The sequence below is a fragment of the Heterocephalus glaber genome, unplaced genomic scaffold (genome assembly GCF_053883595.1).
Source record: "Heterocephalus glaber isolate CG9 unplaced genomic scaffold, H.glaber_assembly_v1.0 deba00001479, whole genome shotgun sequence".
In the NCBI taxonomy this organism is placed as follows: Eukaryota; Metazoa; Chordata; class Mammalia; order Rodentia; family Bathyergidae; genus Heterocephalus; species Heterocephalus glaber.
The window spans coordinates 20,806,244-20,828,647 of NW_028258316.1; the positions used below are offsets into that span (position 1 = coordinate 20,806,244).

A 22,404-nucleotide genomic window follows, 5' to 3' on the forward strand; every position below is an offset into this window, starting at 1 on the left:
TGGGTGAGCTGTTCAGGGGCACAAAAGGACTAAGATGACTTGTGAGTATGCCAGGAGCCTCCAATTTACACACTGGATTGATAAGCATCTGATTTGTGAATATCTCTGGCTAACTGCATCTACCCAGAGTCCTCAAGGCTGCTGCTGCTGCAGTGGAGGGGCAAAACCCCAGCTTCGGGTGTTTGGAGATGGAAAGCTGAAACCAGGGATGGCCCATACTCTGTGCAGTGACCAGCATCCTAAGAGCAGGTGGCCAATTCAGACAAGGGCTTGAGACCTGACAGGAAGGAATTTCATAGTTCTTGGATGTGGATATAGAAAACTTTCTAGCTCAGTCAGACACATGAAGACCTCCATTGGTCTCATCCAGAGTCCTGAGCTTGGCCGCCAGTTTTCAACAGGGACTGTCCTTGGGGCAGCATTCGTGGTCATGGTCAGGACTCCCTGGGCAGAAGTGGGTGGGACAGGAGCAGAGAAAGAAAACCAGTCCAAAAGAAGCAAAAGTTCCTCAGCCCGGGACTAACCAACATTGTCCCAGTCCACATCCATCCTGCCGCCTGCACACAGGCCTCCCACGCCAGGGCCAGCTGTCGATGGTAGTTTGAAGAAGCTACTTTGAAATGACCCAGACTGAAGGACAAATGGTTAACCACAAAGTGCAAGCTTCAGGTGCCCAGTCAGCTTTCACCGGGGTGGGATGTTGGGCGCCCTTTTTGAACAGTTCTGAGTTCCCTACTTAAAAACCAAGCTGTCATGTGAAAATCTGGGCTTTTCTCTTCTCGTGAGAAGCAAGAGGATCTGGTAGCCTTGGCTGCATCCTGCAGCCCCAGTTGGGCAAGAGGGCCCCTTTAGAGACCTCACCAGAGGGCTCACTAGCCTTGTCCTCTACCTGTCTGGTCCCTGAGGCATTTGCTCCTGTGACACTTATAACTTTTCACTAAAATTAAAAACAAACAAACAATGTATCCTGACTTCACCCCTCAGTGGTGGGATGGGTTCACATGACCTGTGTCTCTGTCGCAGAAAGCCACAATGCCCACTTCTCACCTCAGAAAGCACTGGGAGTCATTCTCTGCCTGGGGGGGACCCTGAAGACTCAACTGACCCTTTTTTTTTCTCATTTGATTCTCAAATAGTCTCACCTCCATTTTCTTTTAATGGTACAGGTCACATTTCCCAACAAGTACCCATGGCTGCTTAGTAAGGAAACACTTCTTTCTTTTTCTATTTGAACACAATATTGTAAGACCCAGGGGCTGGCCCTTCAGCAGCTAGAGCTCACGGGCTATGCCCACCCTGGCCTTACTTGGTTCAAGAGTGTGGGGGAGTCTTTTGGGCCACAGCCCCTCCTTTTTGTTTTAGATGCAGAACCAATTGTGCATCTGGAGGGTGGTCTGGAGGGCAGAGGGCAGATTGTCCAATGGGCAATTTGACTGGATTTTTCCAGGTGAACCAACCAGCACATCCTCTTAAGGACAAGTTACCTCTAGGTGGTCAGAGATTTTGGCGGAGTAAGGGCATCGGTGGGGGGGGGGGGCTGGGAGCCACAGGCAGGCTGAGGAACTGTCGGCCTCCTCTCCTGCGCCAGGTGCAGCTGGTGTCTGGTGGAGTCTCCTGTCCTACCATTGGCCTTTGGTCTGTGTCTGTGATGTGTTGGGCTCTGAGCAAATGTCCTGGGCTAGTCTCCCATAGCTCATGATGGAGGGCACTGATTCTTAAAGAGTCCTGGATGCCACTAGGAATTGGGCAAAAGCCATGGACACTCTTCCCTGGAAAATGGACAATACATACAGCAGTCATGTCAAGCACACATATCATTCAGGAGGTCCAAGCTGCTGGGTATCAGGGCTTGAGTCACTTGAATGACTGCAGGGCCGAGGCATACTTGGATGCGTGCCTTTAGACACTGGGCCTGCAGGACTCAGATTAAGCTCATCCCTTCTGCCCTGAGGCAGACTCCTCAAGCAGGTGCACAGGGCCCACATCTTCCTGGGCCACAGCCCCCCCCATGTATCAAACACTGGCTGAGGCAGGTCTGCTGCTGGAGATGATCGATGACTCACAGATAAGGAGCCACATGCCCGACCTCAGTGTCCCCTCCTCATCCAGCTCCTGTGGGTGCCCTGCTAACTGGGTGGCAGAGCCCAACCCCAAACCCAAGAAAAAAACACTGCACACTGCATCTTCCTAAAGTTCATTTTATTGTAAAACCATAAATACAACACTGACATGAACTCATTTAAGCAACTGATCCTCTCTATCCATTAAAAGGATGTCTTTTTGCCTTGGCATCAACCAACTGGGAAATAATGTTCTGAGAATTCAAGGGGGCCAGGGGGATACAGAATCCTGGGCTGGGGCTTTTGGCGACTTAAGGAACCAGGTGGAACTCTCCTCTTCTCCCAGAGAATGTCCCACTTTTGGACACGAACAGACAGGTAAAAACAGCAACATTTAAACAGCTCAGTTTTAAATTTTATTACTTTATAAAATTTTTTTCCAATCCTTTCCTCCATTTGACATCAGTAGAAGTTTTAAACATCATGAAACTGATTTGGTTGTAAATGGAGAAACGGTACCAAAACAAAATGAAACAGAAACCCAAAGGACACACACGAAACCCTAAATAAACCCTCAAGTTTGGTCTCGGGGGTTTACATATCACAAGAACCGTCAACTCAACCCCCATGCAATGTGACTCCTCGTGAACTGTTGGACCCACACCAACAAGAAAGGAGACCGCCAACAACATCTTTTGTTAACACAGCGAGTGTGACACTAGGTAACTTTTTTTTTTAAATACAGTACATGGTACACAGGGTCCCCAGATGGCCCTGCATAAACCCCCGTGAAGACTTGAGCCAAGCACTGGCTGTTTATAAAAATATTGTGTTGCTACAAAAGTATAAATTAATGCTACCGGTATTAAGAAATATTAAACACATAAAACTTATAAGGATTAAGAAAAATATTCATTAATACCTGTAGAAAACTCTGGCCTAAAAAAGATATTTTTTTGTGTTTGTTTTTTTGTAAATTTTTTTTGTTTTTTGTTTTTTTTTTTAAGATGACTTGAGTTTCTTGCACTCGAAGAGAGAGACACAGTCAGATGTGCCTATGGTATTGCCTAGAATGTCTTAACTACTGAAGAGGGGTGGGGAGCACACATGTGGATACTGACTGGGGGCAGGCGGGAGCGGGCACCAAGGCGTTCTCAAGATTTACCTGATGTGAACAAATCACCGACGTGAAGTTGTGGGGCAAAGTAAAAGGTGGGATCAGAAAACTGAAAATAATTTACGCTTCTTAAAAAATATCTCTGCTTTGGGTGGTTGTACAAAATGATTTCCTGATGCTTGGGATGTGGATGGCCCTGCCGCGGGGCTCTTGCTCTCTCCTGGCTGGCGAGGCCCAGCCCATGTCGGTCCATGAGCTCGCTTGCCCCTTGGGAAGGCACCCACCCTGGCTGGGCAGCCGGAGGTCCTAGGAAGAGACCGGCTGGCACTGGGTTGTGGGAGGAGCCCTTCCTTCCGGCAGGTCTCAGACCGCATGGTCTTGGCCAACCGGGATTTCAGGCTGTGCCACAGAAATCCCAGGCCCCTGAGGTTGAGGACAAGGCTGGGCTGTGCCCTTTTAAGGAACTTTGGTTCGAAGAGTCAAGGTGCCCAGTGGGACGCTTGGGTGGGCAGGACCCTGCTGGGTCATGATGCTAATGCCCGGATGCAAACCTGGCAAATCCTCGGTACAGGAGCTGAATCTTCACAGCATCGCCCGTGGTAGCGGTGGGGGCGGGTGCCTGAAGGTGGCAGACAGTGATTCAGAGCTGCTCCCTCATCCCCGTGGGAGTAGGCGCCTTTTCATACAGAAACCTCAAGGCTCCTTGGGTAGAAGCCAGGGCTCTCCCGACCACGATCTTTAGACCCAAATGAGAGAGGAAGAAAACAACAAGAACAACAAAATCCCCCCCACCCCCAAACCCTGCAAAGGGGAGACCTGGAGGGAAATGTAAGAGGGAAAACACCGTTATCATTGGTTCACCATAACTGGCCTAGCAAACATTTGCCACAGTGAAGAGGGACGGCTCCTTCCTGGATGGACCACAACCCAGCAGGGGGCAGGGCTGGCAGGGCAGGGACCAGAGCCCCCGCTGCTGTCTCTGGGGCACAGCCTGAGCCTCACGCAGTCTCTCGGTTCTGTCCAAACTACAGCCTTCCCAGGAATCCTCCAATACATCCCAGAGATAGTGTCATTGCCACGCTCCCAAGGCCAGGGCGATGCTCAGCATCCAGTGCAGCTTATGAGAGAGCCCAGCCACCATGCCCTCAGCCCCTCCTCTTCAAGCACAGCATGACGATAATGACCCTGCTGAGCATCTCACAGGCTTCTGTTTTCTGTTTGGCCTGGCTCCACTGCAAACCTTCTGGTTACCCTGTGGCCCTAGATAGTACATGCAACACCTCTGACGTCTCTCCAGGTGCCCACTCTTCAAGGAGTCAAGCCCAAGTCTGAGGTAAGGAGGTGTTAAGAACAGGGGGCTCCTAAAGGCAGAGGTTTTAGCTTCACAGTGGCTAATCTGTTGTTTCTAGAAAGTGCGAGAGCTTAACAGCTCAAACTGACAGAGAAGCCAAAATTCCTTCATGGACTTCTGGAGATCCATGACTTCCCATTCATGCCACGGGGTGCCCTTCTCTCTTTGCCAGGAAACCTCGGTGCATTCTCCCTGATGCCAACCGTGAAGCCATCCAGTGGGACGGTGGGGACATGTCCTAACCTGTGATGTAGCAGGTGGCTTTCTGTGCTGGGAACCCACAGAAAAGAACAGGTAGGTTTGTTCAGATGGCACCAGTTCCTGGTTTCTAAATGCCACCAGGGGGAGACTTGACAGGCTGACCTAGGCATTGGGAACTGTTCTTGGATGCTTGCATCCATCCACAATCAGGTAGACCTGAGAGCCCTGGGATAATGAAAGTCCAAAGAACCACTTACGAGGCTGCAGTCTTTGGCTTGGGCTCTGTTGGTGATCACAGAGGGGGAAAAGCTCTGCTGGGTGGAAGTATACTTCTTCCACCTCCCCCTTGGGTCTGTGGATGTCAAAACAAAGGCTGTTTCTGTCCTGGGAATCATGTAGCCTGAGGCAAGCTGTATCCAAGTCAGCAGGGAGAGCCACCTTTACTTGAAAAGATATGACAGAAATGGCCCAACTTCCTGGTCTCCTAGCTCCCAATAACCTGTGGTGGAGACCTATGGTAGTCAGAACTGTGGGGCAGATGACAAATTCTGAAGGTCAAGGCCAAGCTAGGCACCAGGAGATGAACTGGAAAAGCCCATCTCAATCCTTTGGATGAGCTGGAAATTTGGTAAGGTGGATATTGCTGGAAATAATGGGGCAGGTGGCTGACCTGTGAGATCTTTGGGTTTTGTTAAGCTGCATGTCATAGCAGGATATGCACTGTGGGAAGGGTCTGGATGAGAAAGCAGGCTGAGAAGGTACCTGGTACAGCCTTTTCTGTTGGTGACACCAGTTTCTGGGGAACCAAGGTCACAAGGGAGAAATGACTGCCTGCCACTGTTAGCTATGTGGACAGGAGACAGCTTTCTGAGGACCTAACAGCATTTACACCAAGCCTGCAGAGGCAAGCTGAGCCTACGTATTGAACTGAGGTGTAAAAGAACTGGATTATTGGAGGTGACAACCTAATTCCAGATACTTCCAGTAAATGTGACTTACTCTAATTTTCATTCCAGAGGGCAAGCATCTCATGCTCTAACTGCGTATCTAAGTGTGCCTGATGGTTTTGCAATTCATTGGCCTAGTAACAGCCCCGTCAGCATAACTGGCTCTGCTTTCACTGACATCCCAATAGTCAGCTCCTATCCTTCCAGTGCCAAGTTGTGATTGTCCCATCCAGCAGTCAAGCAAGATTAGTAAGAAGCATCCGTCAATCATCAGTAACCCGGAGCCCACCTTCCAGAATGTCCAAAGGTCTGATCAAAATCTGCCGATGCTTCATATTCTCTAGGAAGCAACATTTGGTTCCTGTCTAGGTTCTCCCTGTTCCTGCTCCACTGTGGACGGAGGCTCTTCCAGTGGTGGTAATGAGTTGGAAATGTAGAATAAATATCTAGAACTTCTTCTCCAGGAGAGGAGCCAGCCTGTGGTTCCTGAGACCATGGCTTGCTGAAGCGATTGTGGAAATGGCCCACTCTGATCCATTTCAACATGTCCAAGACTGCAGGGAGAGCTGGGTTAGTTTCATGAGGCAAAGTGTACAGTGTTCTGGGCCCAGGATCATGATGCTTAAGCCTTTTTGAGTTTTAAACCAACTTTACTCCCCTCCTGCCAGGGCCCCAGGGCAGAGTGCTATGGTACAGTGCTTTTTGTAGTCGAGGTATCTCACAGTTGAGTAATGCTTTATTACTGGGGAGGGGCCCACTTAGCCAACCCCCACAATGGCAGAAGATGCCCCTGCAATCATGGTGGTCATTCTCAGCCTGCAGTGCAACCATCCCTACCCCACAGCCATAGACAACCAAGGGACAGGGGACTACCAGCTCTTTATTCACTTGGGTGGGGTGGGGTTGAGAGCTGATCTTCTTGGAGAGAATGGGTTTTTCTCAGCAGAACCTTGGTTGCTCATGGCTGGGGGATCAGGAGAGGGGCCTAAAAACCCCTGTCACAGCATCAAGTCGAGGGAGGGAGTCCACCCTCAAAGCATCAACTATTCAGCCCACAATGCACCGAGCTCAACTGCTGTCCTGGTTGGACGTTGGAGGTGCCTGTAGGGACCCCTGAGGGCTATGAACTGCCTGAACCCTGGGAAGGGAGGAGAGAGTGGGTCTGGGGTTTGGTGGATGTGAATACCCATCAACTCGGGAGCCCTGAGGGGCCGGAAGGGTGGGGGATGTGGTGAGGAGCGGAAAGCACTCTGGGAACAGAAGCCAGATGCTCACGGTACTGTACCAGACACAGCCAACCAGGCTGTGGCTCTTCTGCTTACATTCAGGAGAACCCCAAGTGCTGCCCATATGGCTTCCACCAAACCCCACATCTGAGGAACCCACAAACCCTCCCTGTCCCTTGGTCTCCAGACAGCACAGTCTTGTCTGTCTGAATACAGGAAAACTGGACTGTATGGGGAAGGCTGATAAAAACCTTAGGGTGCTGAATATACCACTGAGATGAGCTAGTTTACAGTGTGACTTGAGGAACAAAAAGGGCAAGTAAAAAACCCAAACACTCCAAAACATAACTTAAAGACATTCAGTGCCTCCTAGCAGAGTCTAACTCATATTTGAAAAAATAAAATGAACCCCCAAAAAGGTAAAAATTGCTAAAATGTTAGGAAAAAACTTATTGAGTGGAGACAGTTATCTATACTTCTCTGAAAAATGTCTTTTTTTTCTCTTATATTAAAAAGCAAAATGTCAGCTTTATATTCTTAAAGTCTCCTTTCCTGATTTGGGGAGATAGATAGGTGTGTTTCTAAGGCGGCTGCCTGGAGACACCCAAGGGTGACCACAAAGGCAGCAGCTCAATGCCCTGAAGGTGAACAAGAAACAAAGTCCAGTGCAGAAACTGTCCATTGGATGCAGTTTGGAGAATCCATGGCAGCTGGGGCAGGGGGAGGGCACTGTGGGGCTTGGGGGGCTGGAGGGTGGGGGCAGCAGGGGTGGAGGGCAGGGCGTGTCAAGTCACTTCAGATCTCAGCTGCCTGAACATTTCACGACATCAGTTTCTCCCAATCTGCACACCTGAAAAATGGAGTCTTTAGAGCCCCTTCCCGAGAAAAGGTGAAACTTCTCTCCTTTCCCAGTCACTTGGCTTTCCTGACACACCCAGCCCAATGCACCAGGGTCGTGTGTGTGTGTGTGCACGCATGTGGAAGGTCCTCTGGCTGCACAGATGAGCACAAAGCCCCCACACCCATGGCATGTGTGTTCAGACACGTGCACATATGTGGGTATAGACACACATGCACACACACACTGAAAAAAAGCACTTAAGTTTCCAGGGGGCATTTAGAATGAGGTCCACAGTGTTTAGAACTTAAATTCCTTTTCTTTGTTTGTGACAGTGTTGTGTTTTTTTCTAATGTTCTTCTTTTGTTTTGCTTTGTTTTTCTGCTTTCCCGAAGTAAAGTCTTAAAGCATGTTGGATTTCAGAAACATGAGTTTGTTCATGTCTTCTGGACTGAGCAGTCGCCTCCTTTTAATGAGAAGTGCTTGTTCACACATATTTACACATCCGCTTCTTGCCCCAACAGCTGGGACTGCCAGGAGCCAGAAGGCGAGCTTGGCGAGTTTTGTGTGCTTTTGGGTCACGCATGACCAGTACTGGAAGAGATCTGGGGTGGCCTGGAAGAGGGGCTCCTGCAGGTAATCGTACACTTCGCTTTTCCCCAGGCGATCATCGTCCTGAGCTGTGGGGTGCTCGCTGGCGGCAGTGCGAGGCTTCTTGGCGGCGGGCTCGAAGTCGGCCTCCTCCGCCCAGGACTCCTTCACCTCGTTGATGAGCTCGCAGACCTTGCCGATGATCTCCTCGTGCTGGTAGGGTGGCACAGGCCGAAGCTTCTGCTGTGGGTCCAGGATCATGGCCACCTTGTGGGCTGGGTGCACCTTGAAGTTCTCCTTGAGCGCCTCTAGGAAGAGGTGACACAACTTGCTGACGGTGCCCGCATCGTTGGCCTTGGCTGTGAAGAGCTTCTCCAGCCGGACATAGGTAGGCAGTACCAGCTGCAAGGTGGGCTGGCTCTCATTGCTCAGCTCGATGACAGCCTGCTTCACAGGTGTGAGGATGGCCGCCAGGTTGCTGAGCAGGTGCTTGTTGAGGCTCTGGATGAGGTTCATCTTCTTGGCTCGGCTGTAGAACTCACAGATCTGCTCATAGCGCTCATGCACTAATAGCAGCGAGTCTGTCACCGAGTTCCAGCAGGGTGGTGGTGATGTCTCCTCCAGAGACCCAAAGGTCTCCTTGGCAAGGCCTGTGGAGCCTGCTAGGTCCTCGCACACGTTCAGCAGCTCAATGACCTCGTGCATGCTGCGGGCCTGCAGCGTCCGCTTGCTCAGCACACTCTGCACCACTGAGTTCAAGGCACAGGCTGAGCAGCGAAGGCACATGCCGGCCTTGGAGAAGGCGGATGCACTCACCCGGCAATCCGTCACATACACTGTCCTGATCTCTGACATCACAAACTCTGACAGCACGTTTTGCACCCAGTGGTGCACCAGGTCACCACTGTCACGAATGTCTGCACCCTTTACCCCCAGGACATAGCTCTTGATGTGGTTACCCTCTGCCTGGTAGGCTGTGAGGATGTAGCAGGAGTCAGGGCCGACACTCTGAGAGTGGCAGGTGACACCAATGCCCAGGCAGGCATTGCTGCCCAAGGCACACGTCACCTTCACCTTCACCTGGTTGTACATACGTGGCAGGTGCTTTAGTGCCAGCGTGTTGAAGTTGCCCAAGATCTCAGTGACTGAGAAGGCTCCATAGCGGGCACCACTGTCTACCAAAGTCTGGGCGAACTTGAGGAACTCCTTCCCGCTGACCACACTCAGGGCACCCAGGTCAGCACACATGACCCGCAACAGCCGCTCTGCGATGTTCTGCCGCTCCTTTTCAGGGATCATGCTGTTGAGTGTTAAACCACTGGTCGTGGCTGGCAGAGAACACAGAGAGATGTGATTAATTCTCGTTGTTCTGCTTGGTCTTGCAGCAGCCTAATACTCTAAACATCTAGATTAGATTAGGAATGACAAGCAGATTTTATCTTGCACACAAACTGGTGGTGCTGGCTATGTTTAACATGAAATGGTCTTATAGGGATAAAGTTTTATGGTTGATTAGTAATGTCTGCCAGGGGCATGGGAATAGCATAGTGATATGTATGCAACATATTTTCCATATGTGTCATTCATTTAGACCTTTGAAGACAGTATAGGAATCAGCACTAAAAGAATCTTTAGTACAATGTATGAAGCTAGTGTTAGGAAAATGCCAAAAGAAATCGTGGAAAGGTAGATTCTATTCTGATTCTAACTGGTACTTTCTGACCAGAAATATTACCTCCTCTCCCTGGGCTTCCTGCCCATCCTGCCTATTAGGAATTTCTCAAAATGAGGTCTTTAGTGTAAGTACGCTTTGGAAACTGTTGTGCACCACCATGTGTTGCCATAGGAGTCTCAGGCAGTAGGAATGGTGGGGAGGAAAAACTGGAGCAAAACTGGCAGGACCTCTGTGACGCCCAGCCCTGCTGAGGAGACCTACTGTTATTGGCACTGTTCCTCTGGCCCTGAGGTTTCCACTTCTCTTCCACGACAGCAGGTGGCGATCGGGACTGGTTGGGGGTGATGTTGTTTTCATTGTCAGCTGTGGGCACAATAGGAATAGTGTGTTACTCTGAGGAGAGAAAGGCTGGTGACAAACAAGACGAGAACCAGTGTGGGGGTACAAGTGAAATGTGACCCTTGGGACTCAAGTGTGTGTTAAATCTTGGGTTTTCCTTACATAACTCTCTGTGCTTACAAAGCCTCATCTTTATCATTTGGGAAAATGGGGACAACCACACTGCCATCAGACAACACCTGGAAGGACTCTGGAGATGACACAGGAAGGGCTCAGCACAGTGCCTGGGGCAGAGGGGCTCTGAGCTGGTGGGAGTCACCATATCCTGAGCCTGGGCTGGCATCCCACACCTACACCATCATAAAGCTATAGCTCTGAAATGGAGTGGCCAAAAGCACCTCACACTCTCCCCCTTCTTTAAAGTGTGCTTTTTGCCTTTTCAGTATATTTACCAGAAATTTTATGAAAGGAACAAAATGAAGCCAAAGCTCTGCCTATATGATACAAAGTACTAAATCAACAAACCCTTTTCTGTAAGATGTGAAAATTATTGGAAAACATTTTCCAAGATCAGAGAGAAAATGGTACAGAGCTGGGACACAGACTTCAAAAACATGAGGAGCCAGGCAGAGTGGGTTTCATAGCTATGAAACTACATTTGTCACAGATTGGAGGCTGCTCCATACTTGTTCTAGTCTTTTAAGAACAGGCCTCAAAAACACAAAGGGCATCTTAAGTAAATAAACTGCAGACAAAGAAATACAGTGCAAGTAGTAGAGAAGTATGACCAGGAGAACAACCAATCAACGGAATTAGACACAGAAGTGACAGAGATGATGGATTAGCTAATAAGGACCTTAAAAACAGCTGTTGTAAGTATCATAAATACGTTCAAAGATGTGAAGGAAAACACAAACATCATAAAGAGAAAAACGCTGGGCTGGGGATTTAGCTCAGTGGTTCCTCCACCCGCCTCACAAGCACAAGGACCTGAGTTCGATCCCCAGTACCAAAAAAAAAAAAATAAAGAGAAAAATGTAAAATGTAAAAAAACAAAAACGGTTCAAACCAGAACTAACTAACCCAGGTGGAACTAATGTGTAAAAAAATTTATACATACACATACACATATATATGAAAAAGGCTGGAAAAAAATGAACAGAGCATGGACATATCAGGTAGTTTAATACACTCATAAATATAAACATAAAATGGGAATCTGATAAAAAGGAGTGGAGCAAAAACAATATTTGAAGATACAGTCAAAAATTTTCAAATTGGACAAAAAAAAGATTCAAAAAGCTCAATGTACCCCAAGCAGAACAAACATAAATAAAACAGCACTAATACACAGCATCACACTATTAAAGAATCAAACTGCTAAAAACCAATGAAAAGAAAAAAATAATCTTAAAGGAAGGGGGAAAAATTATGTACCTATAAACGAAAACAATGACAACAGACTTTTCATCAGAAACTATGCAACCTGGAGGCAAGAGAATAAAATACTGAAAGAAAATGTCAGCCTAGAAGTCTACATCCAGTGATAGTATGTTTCACACATGAAGATGAAACAGACTTTTAAGACAAATATTGGACTTGCATTGAGAAATATTAAAGAAGTTCTTGAGGTCTAAGAAAAATGATATAAAATAAGAATCTGGAACTTCAGAAAGAAAAGTAGACTGTTTGAAAAAACTCCGTATATGTAGATAAATATTTTTTAAAACTCTACCTTCATTTGTTTTTTGCTTAAATTCTTTAATTGGTACATTTTAGATATACAATAAGTTTACATTTATCACTGGGTGCTTGTACCTGTACATGATGTATCTTGGTTCTTATTTTTTCCCCATTACCTGTGTGCCCTTCACCCTCTCCACCCTTCCTTATTCACAAAGACTGTGTTTCCATTTTTTCCTTTTCTTATAATTTTTCCTTTTCCTTCTTTCCTTTCCCCTTCCCCTCCCACTTCCCCTACCCTTTTGGACCTTTTCTTCTTACTTCAAATTATCAATTATTCATTTTAATCATTTTAATCCTTATTTAAACCTTCAGTTTCTCACACCAGAGAAACTATTTGGTATTTGGTACCAGGGGTCGAACTCAGGACCTTGCGCTTGCGAGGCAGGCAGCAGAACCACTGAGCTAAATCCCTGGCCAGAAACTATTTGGTATTTACACATGTGTGTCCTATTTATTTCACTTAAGAGTACGGCCTCAATATGCATCCATTTAGCTATAAATGTCTCTAGTTTCTCATTCTTTATGGCTGAGTGGTACTCTGTTTTATAAAAAAAACCCACATCTTCTTTATTCAGGTTCCAGTAGATGGGCACTTGGGCTGTTACCAAGCTTTTGCTATTACAAACTGTGCCGCTATAAACATGGGTGCACATGTATCACTGTGGTATGATTCTTTTAATTATTTTGGGAAGATACCCAGCATCTACCTTCATTTTTAATCACTTTTAAATATAATTTCTCATTAGAAAACAGCTTCAAGAACTATGGCAATTATATGTAAAGGTATGCTGTATAATAAGATCAGCAGGACCAGGAAGGGAAATTTGAAGACATTGCTGAAAGATTCTCACACAATACGGAGAGTAGACTAATATTAACTGGAGACAATCAATTCAAAATATATAGTTAAAAACCCAAATAAACCAAACTACAGCAAGGATAAGCTAATTGTTTAAATAGAAATGGAATCCTAAAAAAATTCTCAGTCCAAAATAAGGTAGCAGAATTAGAGAAAAGTGGAACAGAGAAAAATGGAACAAATAAAAAAGCAGATGAATACCCAACAAGCAGAAAGATGGAAAATTTACATGCAACAATACTGAGATTTCACAATAAATGCAAATGTCTCAAAATTGAATGGGAAACTCAGATGCATTGAGAAAACAAACAGACAAGATCCAATACTATATTTTTGAGATGAGTTAAGAGTAATAAGCTGAATAAAATACTGTATACCATGGACAGAGTAATAAAAAGAAAGTTGGCTATGTGGGTCACATTATTTTGTAAAACTAGACCTCAGAATAAAAAATATTACCAAGGATAATAAGGGACCCTTCATAATGATAAAGAGTCAAATTATCAAGAATATAAAATAATCCTAAATGTACATGCAGAGCTTTAAAACATGTTAAGCAAAAATGGAGAGTCAGACAAAAATAGAGACAATGCACAATTGTAACTAGAGATCTCAACTTTACCCTGTCAGTAACTGTTACTGAGAAAAAAAAACCTGATCATAAATGGACAGACAGCTGGGACAGACAGCTGGGTGTGGTGTTGCATGCCTATAATCCCAGCACTTGGGAGGTAGAGGCAGGAGGACTGTCACAAGTTCGAGGACAGCCTGGCCTACACAGTGAGTTAAACAAACAAACAATGAATGGACAGAGAGGGAATGTGAAGCAGTCTAATATATATATAACTGGATTTCCAGAAAAAGGAGATGAGGCAGAAAATATCAAAATCATATAAGGTAGGGACTCTGATCATCAGAGAAATAACAAGTCAACACCAAAAAGATATTTAGAAAAATTATAACTACTGAATATAACATACTTTTAAATAACTCATGGGTCACAGAATAAAACATGAAACTGGGAAAAAGTTTTGAACTGAATGAAAACAAAAACGTTAACATTTCAAAATTTGTGGGTCGTATATAAAGCAAGGCTTATTTGCAGCCTTAAATATTAAAAAAAGAAGAAAGAAGTAAGGGGGGGGAGAAATAATTTAAGTCTAAAGTAAGAAGAAACAATATGAATAAAGGTAGAAATGAAATAGAAAGTAGAAAAATTTAAAAAAAAATCAATGAATGTAAAAGTTGATTCTTTGCAAAAAATCAATAAAATTGATAAGCTTTAGCCAGAGGACACAAACCATCAGTACCAGGAATGGAAGAAAGGCCATCCTTATAGAGGCCAAAGAGATATTAAAGGGACTAAAAATGATTATAAACTTTATGCCAATAAATTAAACAAGTTAGCTGAGATATCTTGAAAGACACAAAGAAATAAAGTTCATTCTAGAAGAAACAGATAATCTGAAATAATCATCCAACTGTTAAATAAATTGAATTCACAATACAATAGAGTCCTACAGGCTCATTAAGGTTTATTAGTAATTCTGAATGAATATTTAAAGAAAAAAATAGTACAAATTCTTCCAGAAAACAGAAGAGGTAAGAACACCTCTGAATTTGTTTTATGAACTTGCCCTTTCCCTGATTCAAAATGAGAAAGAAAGCATTCCAAAAAAGAAGAAAAGAAAAAAAGAAACTTTAGAGCAACATCCCTCATAAACAGGTATGTGCAAATCCTTAATAAAATATTAGCAAACTGGGGACTGGGGGTGTAGCTCAGTGGTAGAGTGCTTGCCTAGCATGTGTTAGTGCCTAGGTCCAATCTGCAGCACCAGAAAAAAGACAGCAAACTAAATATAGCAATATATCAATATATAACACATAAGCCTGCCATAGTGGCGCACAGCTGTATCCCAGAGGACTGCAAGTTTAAGCCCAATCTGGGAAACTTTGCAAGATACTGTCTCAAAACAAAATAATAAAAATGGGCTGAGGAGGTAGTTCAGTGTGAAGGCCCAGCAATCAATCCCCAATACTGCAAAACCAAACCAAACCAAACCAAAAAAAGCATATCCCTACATTATAGTAAATGGAGTTTATTCTAAAATGCAAGTTGGGATTAATTTGAAAACCTGTCACTATAATTCCTATATTGAAATAACAAATAAGAAAAATAATAGATTATTAGATACTGAGACATACTAAATAGATACTTAATAGACACTGAGACATACTAAAATGTGACAAAATTCAATACTCATTGATGATTCAAATTCTCAGCAAACTAGAGATAAACCTGGTAAAGGGCACCTAAAGAAACACTTAGGCTTACTAATCCTATACAAATAAGAGACTATAAGGAAATACTATGAGCAATGATATTCCAATCGATTAGATAACCTGGATGAAATTTTCTTAGGAAGACATAAGCCAAGAAACTAACTCAAGAAATGGAAAATCTAGACAGACCTATAGAAAAAAGACTCTAATGAAGTTCACACCAAAAAATACACAAAAACCCCCAAAATGCTCAGCTTCAGATGCTTCATTTGTGAATTCTATCGTACATTAAAAAGAAATTTTCAATTCATTCTATGAAGTATTATTCTGATTCTAAAATCAGATAAAGAAATAAAAGGAAAAGAAACTACAGTTTCATAACCTTTCATAATATAGATACAAACTTCCTCAACAAAATATATTTGCAGAAAAGTCCAGAAAAATATATATATGTATATATATATATATATATGATTCTATACCAAAACCAAATGAGATTTATTCCAGGAAATGGTTCATCATACAAAAATCAATGTAATGTACTATATTAATAGGACAAAGGATGAAAACTGTTATTATCTCCTCACTGATGCAGAAAAAGCATCTGAAAAAATCTAGCACACTTTCATGATAAGAACACTCAACATGCTAGGAATTGAAAGAAACTGCTTCAATATGATAAAGGGAATCTATAAAAAACCTGTAGCCAACATCAAGCTTAATAGTAAAACACTGAAAATTTCGTCCCTAAGATTAGGAACAAGAATATTCACTCTTTTCTATTCAACATGTATGAGAACGTCTAACCACAGCAATTAGAAAACAATGTCCAGACTGGAACAAAAGGAGGAAAATTATATTTATGGATGACACAATCATGTATACTGAAAATCCTATAGAATCCAAATACACACAAAACTATGGGAACTAATAAACACATTTGGCAAGGTTGTAGGATATAAGATCAATATAAAACAATCAATTGTATTTCTCTTTTCTTTATTTTTTTCTTCACTAGTAACAGGCATTCCAAAAATTAAACTAAGAAAGTGATTCCACTTAGAATAACTTCTAAACCAATAAAATACTTAGCACTAAATTAACAAAAGAAGTATAAGAATTATAAACTGAAAACTAAAAATATTGTTGAAAAAGCCTAAAGAAGACTTAAATAAAAGGAAAGGCATTTCATGTTCATAGATTAGAAGATTTAATATTGTTAAAATGCCAACACTTCCTAAACTGACATAGATTCAACACAGTCCTTTTTGAAATCTCATTTTTAAAAAACAGAAATTGATAAGCTGATTCTAAAACTCTTACTGAAATGCAAGACAGGCAGAACAGGCCAAACAATCTTGAAAAAGAACAAAATTGGAGAGCTCATACTTGCTCATTTAGAAAACTACTACAAAGCCCTTATAAACAGTCTGATATTGGCACAAGTAATGACATACAGATCAATGGAATACAATTCAAAAATACAGAAATAAACATTTAATGCCAAGTGATTTCTGACAAGAGGTGAAAGAACAGTCTTTTCATCAAATGATGCTTAGGCAACTGGCTACCCTCAAATAAAAGAATGAGGTGGGACTCCTACCTCATACCATACACAAAAATTAACTTAAAATAGAATATAGAACATAACAGCTAAAACTGGAAGCCTCTTATAAGAATGCACAGTAGTTAAGTCTTTGGGACCCAAGGTTAGACAGTTTTTTAAAAAGTTTTTAAAAGCACCACAAATGATGAAAAGCAAAAATAGATGTATGGGCTTTATCAAAACTAAAACTTATGTATCAAAAGACAGCTTCAAGAAAGTAAAAAGACAACCCATAATATTGGAAAAATACCTCTAAATCATATGTGTGGAGGGGTCTTATATCTAAGATATACAAAGAACTCTTATAAGTCAATAAAAAAGAAGAAAAAGCCAATTGAAAAATGGCCAAAGGATCTGAACAGACATTTCTCCAAACAAGATATATAAATGGTCAATAGTGAAACTTGTTCAACATCATTAGCTGTTAGAAAAATGCATACTAAAACCCACAATGAGATACCATTTCACATGCATTAGGATGGCATAGTCAAGAAGTAAGGGAACAAAAAGTGCTAGCAATATGGAGAAATCAGAACCCTCACGAGCTGGTGGGGGTGTAAAGACGGTGCAGCCACTTTAGGAACAGTCTGGCAGTTCCTCAAGTAGTTAAACACACCCATACGGTCTGGCGTCTCTACACTTTCATATATACCTGAGAGGTAAACACACAGGTCGACATAAGGAACTGTCCATAGCTTCATGCTGAATACTTCTCAAACTGGAGACTCCTATCTATTAACTGGTGAATACACTGTCACATATTTAAACAGTGGAATGCTTTCAGCAATACAAAAGAATTTCAGATAACATAGAAAAACAGATGAATTTCAAAAGTATGCTAAATCAAAGACAGACACAAAAGACTAAATACTGAATAACTCCACATACATAAAGTCCCAGGCAGAACAATAGTGAAAGAAAACAATTAGTGGTTTCCAGAGGCTGGGGTAGGGGAAAGGGAATGGTTGCAAAGGGGTGCGAGGGAACTTTCTGGGTTGCTGGTAATGTTATGTATTCTGATTGTGATTGTGGTTAACAACTGTATACATTTGTCAAAACCCATCAAATTACACCCTTAAAACTAATAAACTTTATTTATGCAAATTTTATTTCAACAAATCTGATTTAAATTTCAAATACACTGTAAAGAAACCCATTCAATTGGTAACAGTAGTTAGCTTTCAATAGTGACATTATGGCTGATTTTTCACAGTCTAACTTCTGTGCATTTTTCTAGTGCAGAGAATGGATTTCTTTTAATGCACGGACTGAACATTTACAAAGGGGAGACAGAATTTTACCAGGAGAAACACCAGTCTTTCTGGTTAACTTTCCCACCAGAGTACAGGGGTTTGGAACTCCCTGATGTGAACCTGGCTTTGCCATGGCTCTGGGGTATGACACTTGAGTCATTTCAACTTCTTGGACCTCAGTTTTCCCAAGTCATCCCAAAGATGGGGGCTGAGTTAGCTTCAGGGTAATTCTCTAATTCTCTTTTCTTCAAAAGAACTTGGAGTTAGATTATTCAACCTAGCATTAGGTAACGATGTCTCATATGGTTGATTTAAAACATTGTTTTTGACCATATCCTACAGCCACTGCTTCTGGTAAACTGAGGCACTTAGTTAAAGCTCTGTAAAGAGGCCTGACTGAGCTGAAATGACTCTGCTTAGTGCAGCTATCCCTGTGTGTTCCCACCTCAGGAACGGACATCTGCAAAGCCCAGAGGCAAAGCTGGAGTTCTACTTGCTTTCCTGAAGAGGAAGGAGGAGAAAGTAGATATATCCCCAACCTGAAAATGGAAATCCAAAATCTGGAAAACTGTTGTCATGCTGCCACAAGTGGTAAATTCCACACCCAACCTCATGTGATAGGTTGCAGTCTTAAGCCAGATGCACTAAAGCACTGTATGAAATTGGCTTCAGGTGATGTATATAAGGTATGTAAGAAGCAAAAATGATTTCATGTTTAGACTTGACTCTCGTCCCTAAGACACCTCATTATGGGACATATGCAAATATTCCAAAATCTGAAATATCTAAAATCCAAAATGCTTCCGATCCCAAGCATTAGAGACAAGTGTTACTCAACCTGTACTTCTGACAGGGAATGGAAAAACAGGGCCCTGGTCTTGTTGGGTCCTCCACATCATGCATGCCATCTCTGTGACACTCACCCAGCTCTGCAGAGTCCTGATGAGGCCACTTCACAGATGCGAAAACCAAAGCCCAGAGCGGCAAGGTGGCTCAAAGGAATTTAGAAACTAGGTCTGCTCACCTCCCTAAACCTCAAACAGCAAGCTATCAACTTCATCCACTAGCTGGAAAGTCCCTATGTCCCTCTCTTGGCTGTGGTCTGCCTGGCTGGACTTTAATAAGGGGCTGCAAAGGATGACCTTAAAGGGGTCCCCTTTGATAATCTTCCTCTGGGTTACCCACAGCCTCACAGGGTGGCTCATGAGTGCCTAGGCTCTGAAGTTCACCTCCAAGTTGGAATCCTGGTCTAATTACCTCTGTGATTGCAGAATCCTGGGCAAGTTACTGTCTTTTTCTGTGAGGTGGAGTTAATATGGGCATTTAACCCAAAAGACTACTTGGAATTACATGGTGACTGTGTGTAAAACTCTTAGAATAGCACCTGGTGTCAAGTAAAAGTTCTAATGATATTGGATTGTTTTTCACGGGCTGTGCAACTTTTGGCCAGTGATTATGTTCTGTGAACTTCAGTTCTTCACCTGTATAAAGGGGAAGAAAATGTAACCCGTGATGGGCTTGTCAGGAAAAGCTGATGAAATACCCCATGTAAAGCTTAAACACTGCGCCTCACACGTTGCAAGCACTCACTACGTGTTGGCTATCATTAGTATCATGACTGCCAGTGCACGCTCCCGAACTGCCGCCAGTCAGCTTTTCCTACAGTTCAGAAAGGAAGTTTATTAGCATGAATTAGCCTGTGCCATTCTGCAGCCTCTTAATGAGATTGGTGTTATTCGAGGCTGATCCTCCTTATCAGCAGTGCTGTGAACTTCGCAGCTCATGACGCTTAATTTCTCTCTACGGAGCCAATCCTTTAATCCCGATTCAGCCTGGCTGGGATTCCGCCTGGCTTTTGGTTGGATTGCTGCGAAGCATTCTCTGGCCTCGCTGGACCAGAACAAAGCAACCCACAGCTCCAGGGGAAATGAGTCAAGATGCCTGCAGAGGTGGGGCCACTTCAAGGCTCAGCTTCGATTTGCATTTTAATGGCTTCTGTCCTCCACCTGCCCAGGGTGGGAAAACACTGGCATCCTCCGTCTTCCTTAATCAGGGTTCAGCTTCCGGAAGCTGGCAGCAGGCAGGTGGAGTACAGAAGGCTTCAGAGTAGAGGACTTCAGGCAGTGAGGGTCTTAATCAAGTGACGCATTCAGGAAGTGGTCCCCAACTACAGTGCCACTGTCACTAGTCCAGGGCTACTGGTTCCCATGTGGGCAGTCTAAACACCTGAGTGGGAATTCAATGCTCCCCTCACAGGGTGGCTAAGACCCTGGAAGCTGATGTGAGGGGGGCAGCTGGAGATCTGGGGTCTGTGTGCACCTGTTTTAAAGATGGGGACAAGGTTTCCTGCCTGAGGCCACCAAGGCACATCAATGGAGCAGAACTAGAACAGGGTGCTGGCTACCACTAGGAGCCCAGCCCTGACTTTAGAGTTCATCAGAAATTTTTAAAAGTCCCTTAAAAAGACTGTGTGAATTAGTGTCCAGTGCAGGTACCTGATAGGTGTATGCTGAATGAATGAATGTGTGGGACTGCATAACTCTGTAATCATAAAACTCCCCTAGCCCCAGCTGTGATTGAATGTGAGTAAATAGATAAAGATGCTTGTTAGTTCTGGGACACTAGATAAGATCTGTATCAGCCATAAGGTCCCAAAGTAAATTATTCAACTCTGTTTGAAAACTGATGTTCCACCGCTATCTATAGAACAATCTACAAAACATCTGCTGACCATCAGTACATGTCAGGCTAATTAATATACAAATGTAAGACCACTAACCTTTGTTCCCTCTTCTGTAAATTTCCCGTTCACTTCCCTGCAACCCCCTATAAAAAGAGCCTCAGACTCTGGGCTAGTCCCTCTCTAAGCTACTTTGCTTTGGGAGTGCCGTCTGGCCAGACTAAGGTCTGTTTTACTTTCCAACTTGTCTGGTGTGTTCCTTCCCGTGTTCTTCACTGCAGTCAGCTCCTCAGGGCGTTTGGTAAGGCCAGAGGTCTTACAAATGAATGAATGAATGAAGGCTACTCTAATACAATAGCGGTGAACATTAAAGAAGTTTTTGGACTGTAATATTTATGCCTGTCAGGACAGACCTGGAAGAGTGAGAGGTTTACAAACAACAACAACAACAGTGAAAGAGGAAATAAGAGCAGCTGCGTATTACTGAGCCATTTTGGGCTAAGCATTTTATTTCTAAGCACTTTATTTCTATTTCTAATACCGTGCAGATAGATAGATTCAACCCACAGCCTAGGGACCACTTGCCCTCTTTTTTAAAAAACATAATGATAAAAATATTTTTAAAAAGGAACTTTTGTTACTAATATACATTAACTATATTATGTGCTTTATATGCAGCTCAAGACAATTTCTCTTCACTCTGTGGCCCAGGCAAGCCAAAAGACTGGAAGCCCATGCAGGGATCACTGTGAGGGACAGGTGGAGGGACACAGCTACACCCTCCCCAGATGTGTGTTTCATTTGGCACAGGGTTAACCTGTTCCTGAGCTGTGGCTCTGGGCACGTTTCAGCCATGGATTGAGGCTGGTGCTGAGACCAACTCCTCCCATTGGAATGTGAGCATCTGTGATAGGTGTCACTTGTGGTCTGAGGTGGTAAAGAAATGTGCTCTCCTCACAGCCTCCCCTTCTCCCCAAGAGCTAGAGAGGCCCAGGAAGACCCAGGGGAGGAAGGCGATGGATCCCCAAGTCACTGTGGGGGAACGTCCTAATGAGGCTGCTTGCATCAGGCTGCAGTGTAAGAAGTGAGTGATGTGCATGTTAAACCACTGGGATTCTGGGGCTTTTTATCTTTATAGCAAATAGTGTCTCCCTGACAGAAACAGGAATTAGACTAGAAGTGAGGGCTGCTATGACCAAAGCCTGCAGCTGGAGGCTGGGACATGCCCCAGACAGGGAAGACAGAGACCCATACTATGTGGCCTCAAAGCATGCGACAAGAAGGCTCCTAGACCTAGTGCAGAGCCTGGGCTCGCAGCAGTAGTTGTCAGTGTGGTTCCTAGGCCAGCAGTACCAGTACTGCCAAGAACCTGTGATCAGAAGTGGAACCCCAAGCTCAACCCACAGCTGCACCATCAGAAATTCAGTGTGGGGCCTAGGAATCTGCCCTGAAAAGCCTTCCACAGTGCACAAAGTCTGTGTCCTGGAATGCATTAAGCCCAGCCTGCTCCAGGCTGCAGACCTCTCTGCTCCCACCTTCTGTCTCTGCTCACCTTGATCTTGAACCACACTCAGTTCCTGCTTGATCCTTGAGCTTTAAGCAAGTACTCCAGTATCAAGGATATCTTCTTCA

The 22,404-nt window shown here is 43.9% G+C and overlaps 1 protein-coding gene across 17 annotated transcripts in view; it reads right to left on the minus strand.

Annotated features, from left to right (window-relative positions):
• Positions 1-2,184: 2,184 nt before the first annotated feature.
• Znf618 (zinc finger protein 618) overlaps positions 2,185-22,404 on the minus strand; it is a 177,259-nt gene continuing 157,039 nt past the window's right edge. For all 17 annotated transcript variants that reach the window (XM_087183334.1, XM_021262203.2, XM_021262202.2 and 14 more), the window contains 2 exons: positions 10,268-10,369; positions 2,185-9,659 (listed from right to left, as the gene is read on the minus strand). In XM_087183334.1, the coding sequence (XP_087039460.1) occupies positions 8,143-9,659; positions 10,268-10,369 (1,619 nt within the window). In that variant the 3' untranslated portion in view covers positions 2,185-8,142. The remainder of the gene's footprint in view (positions 9,660-10,267; positions 10,370-22,404) is intronic.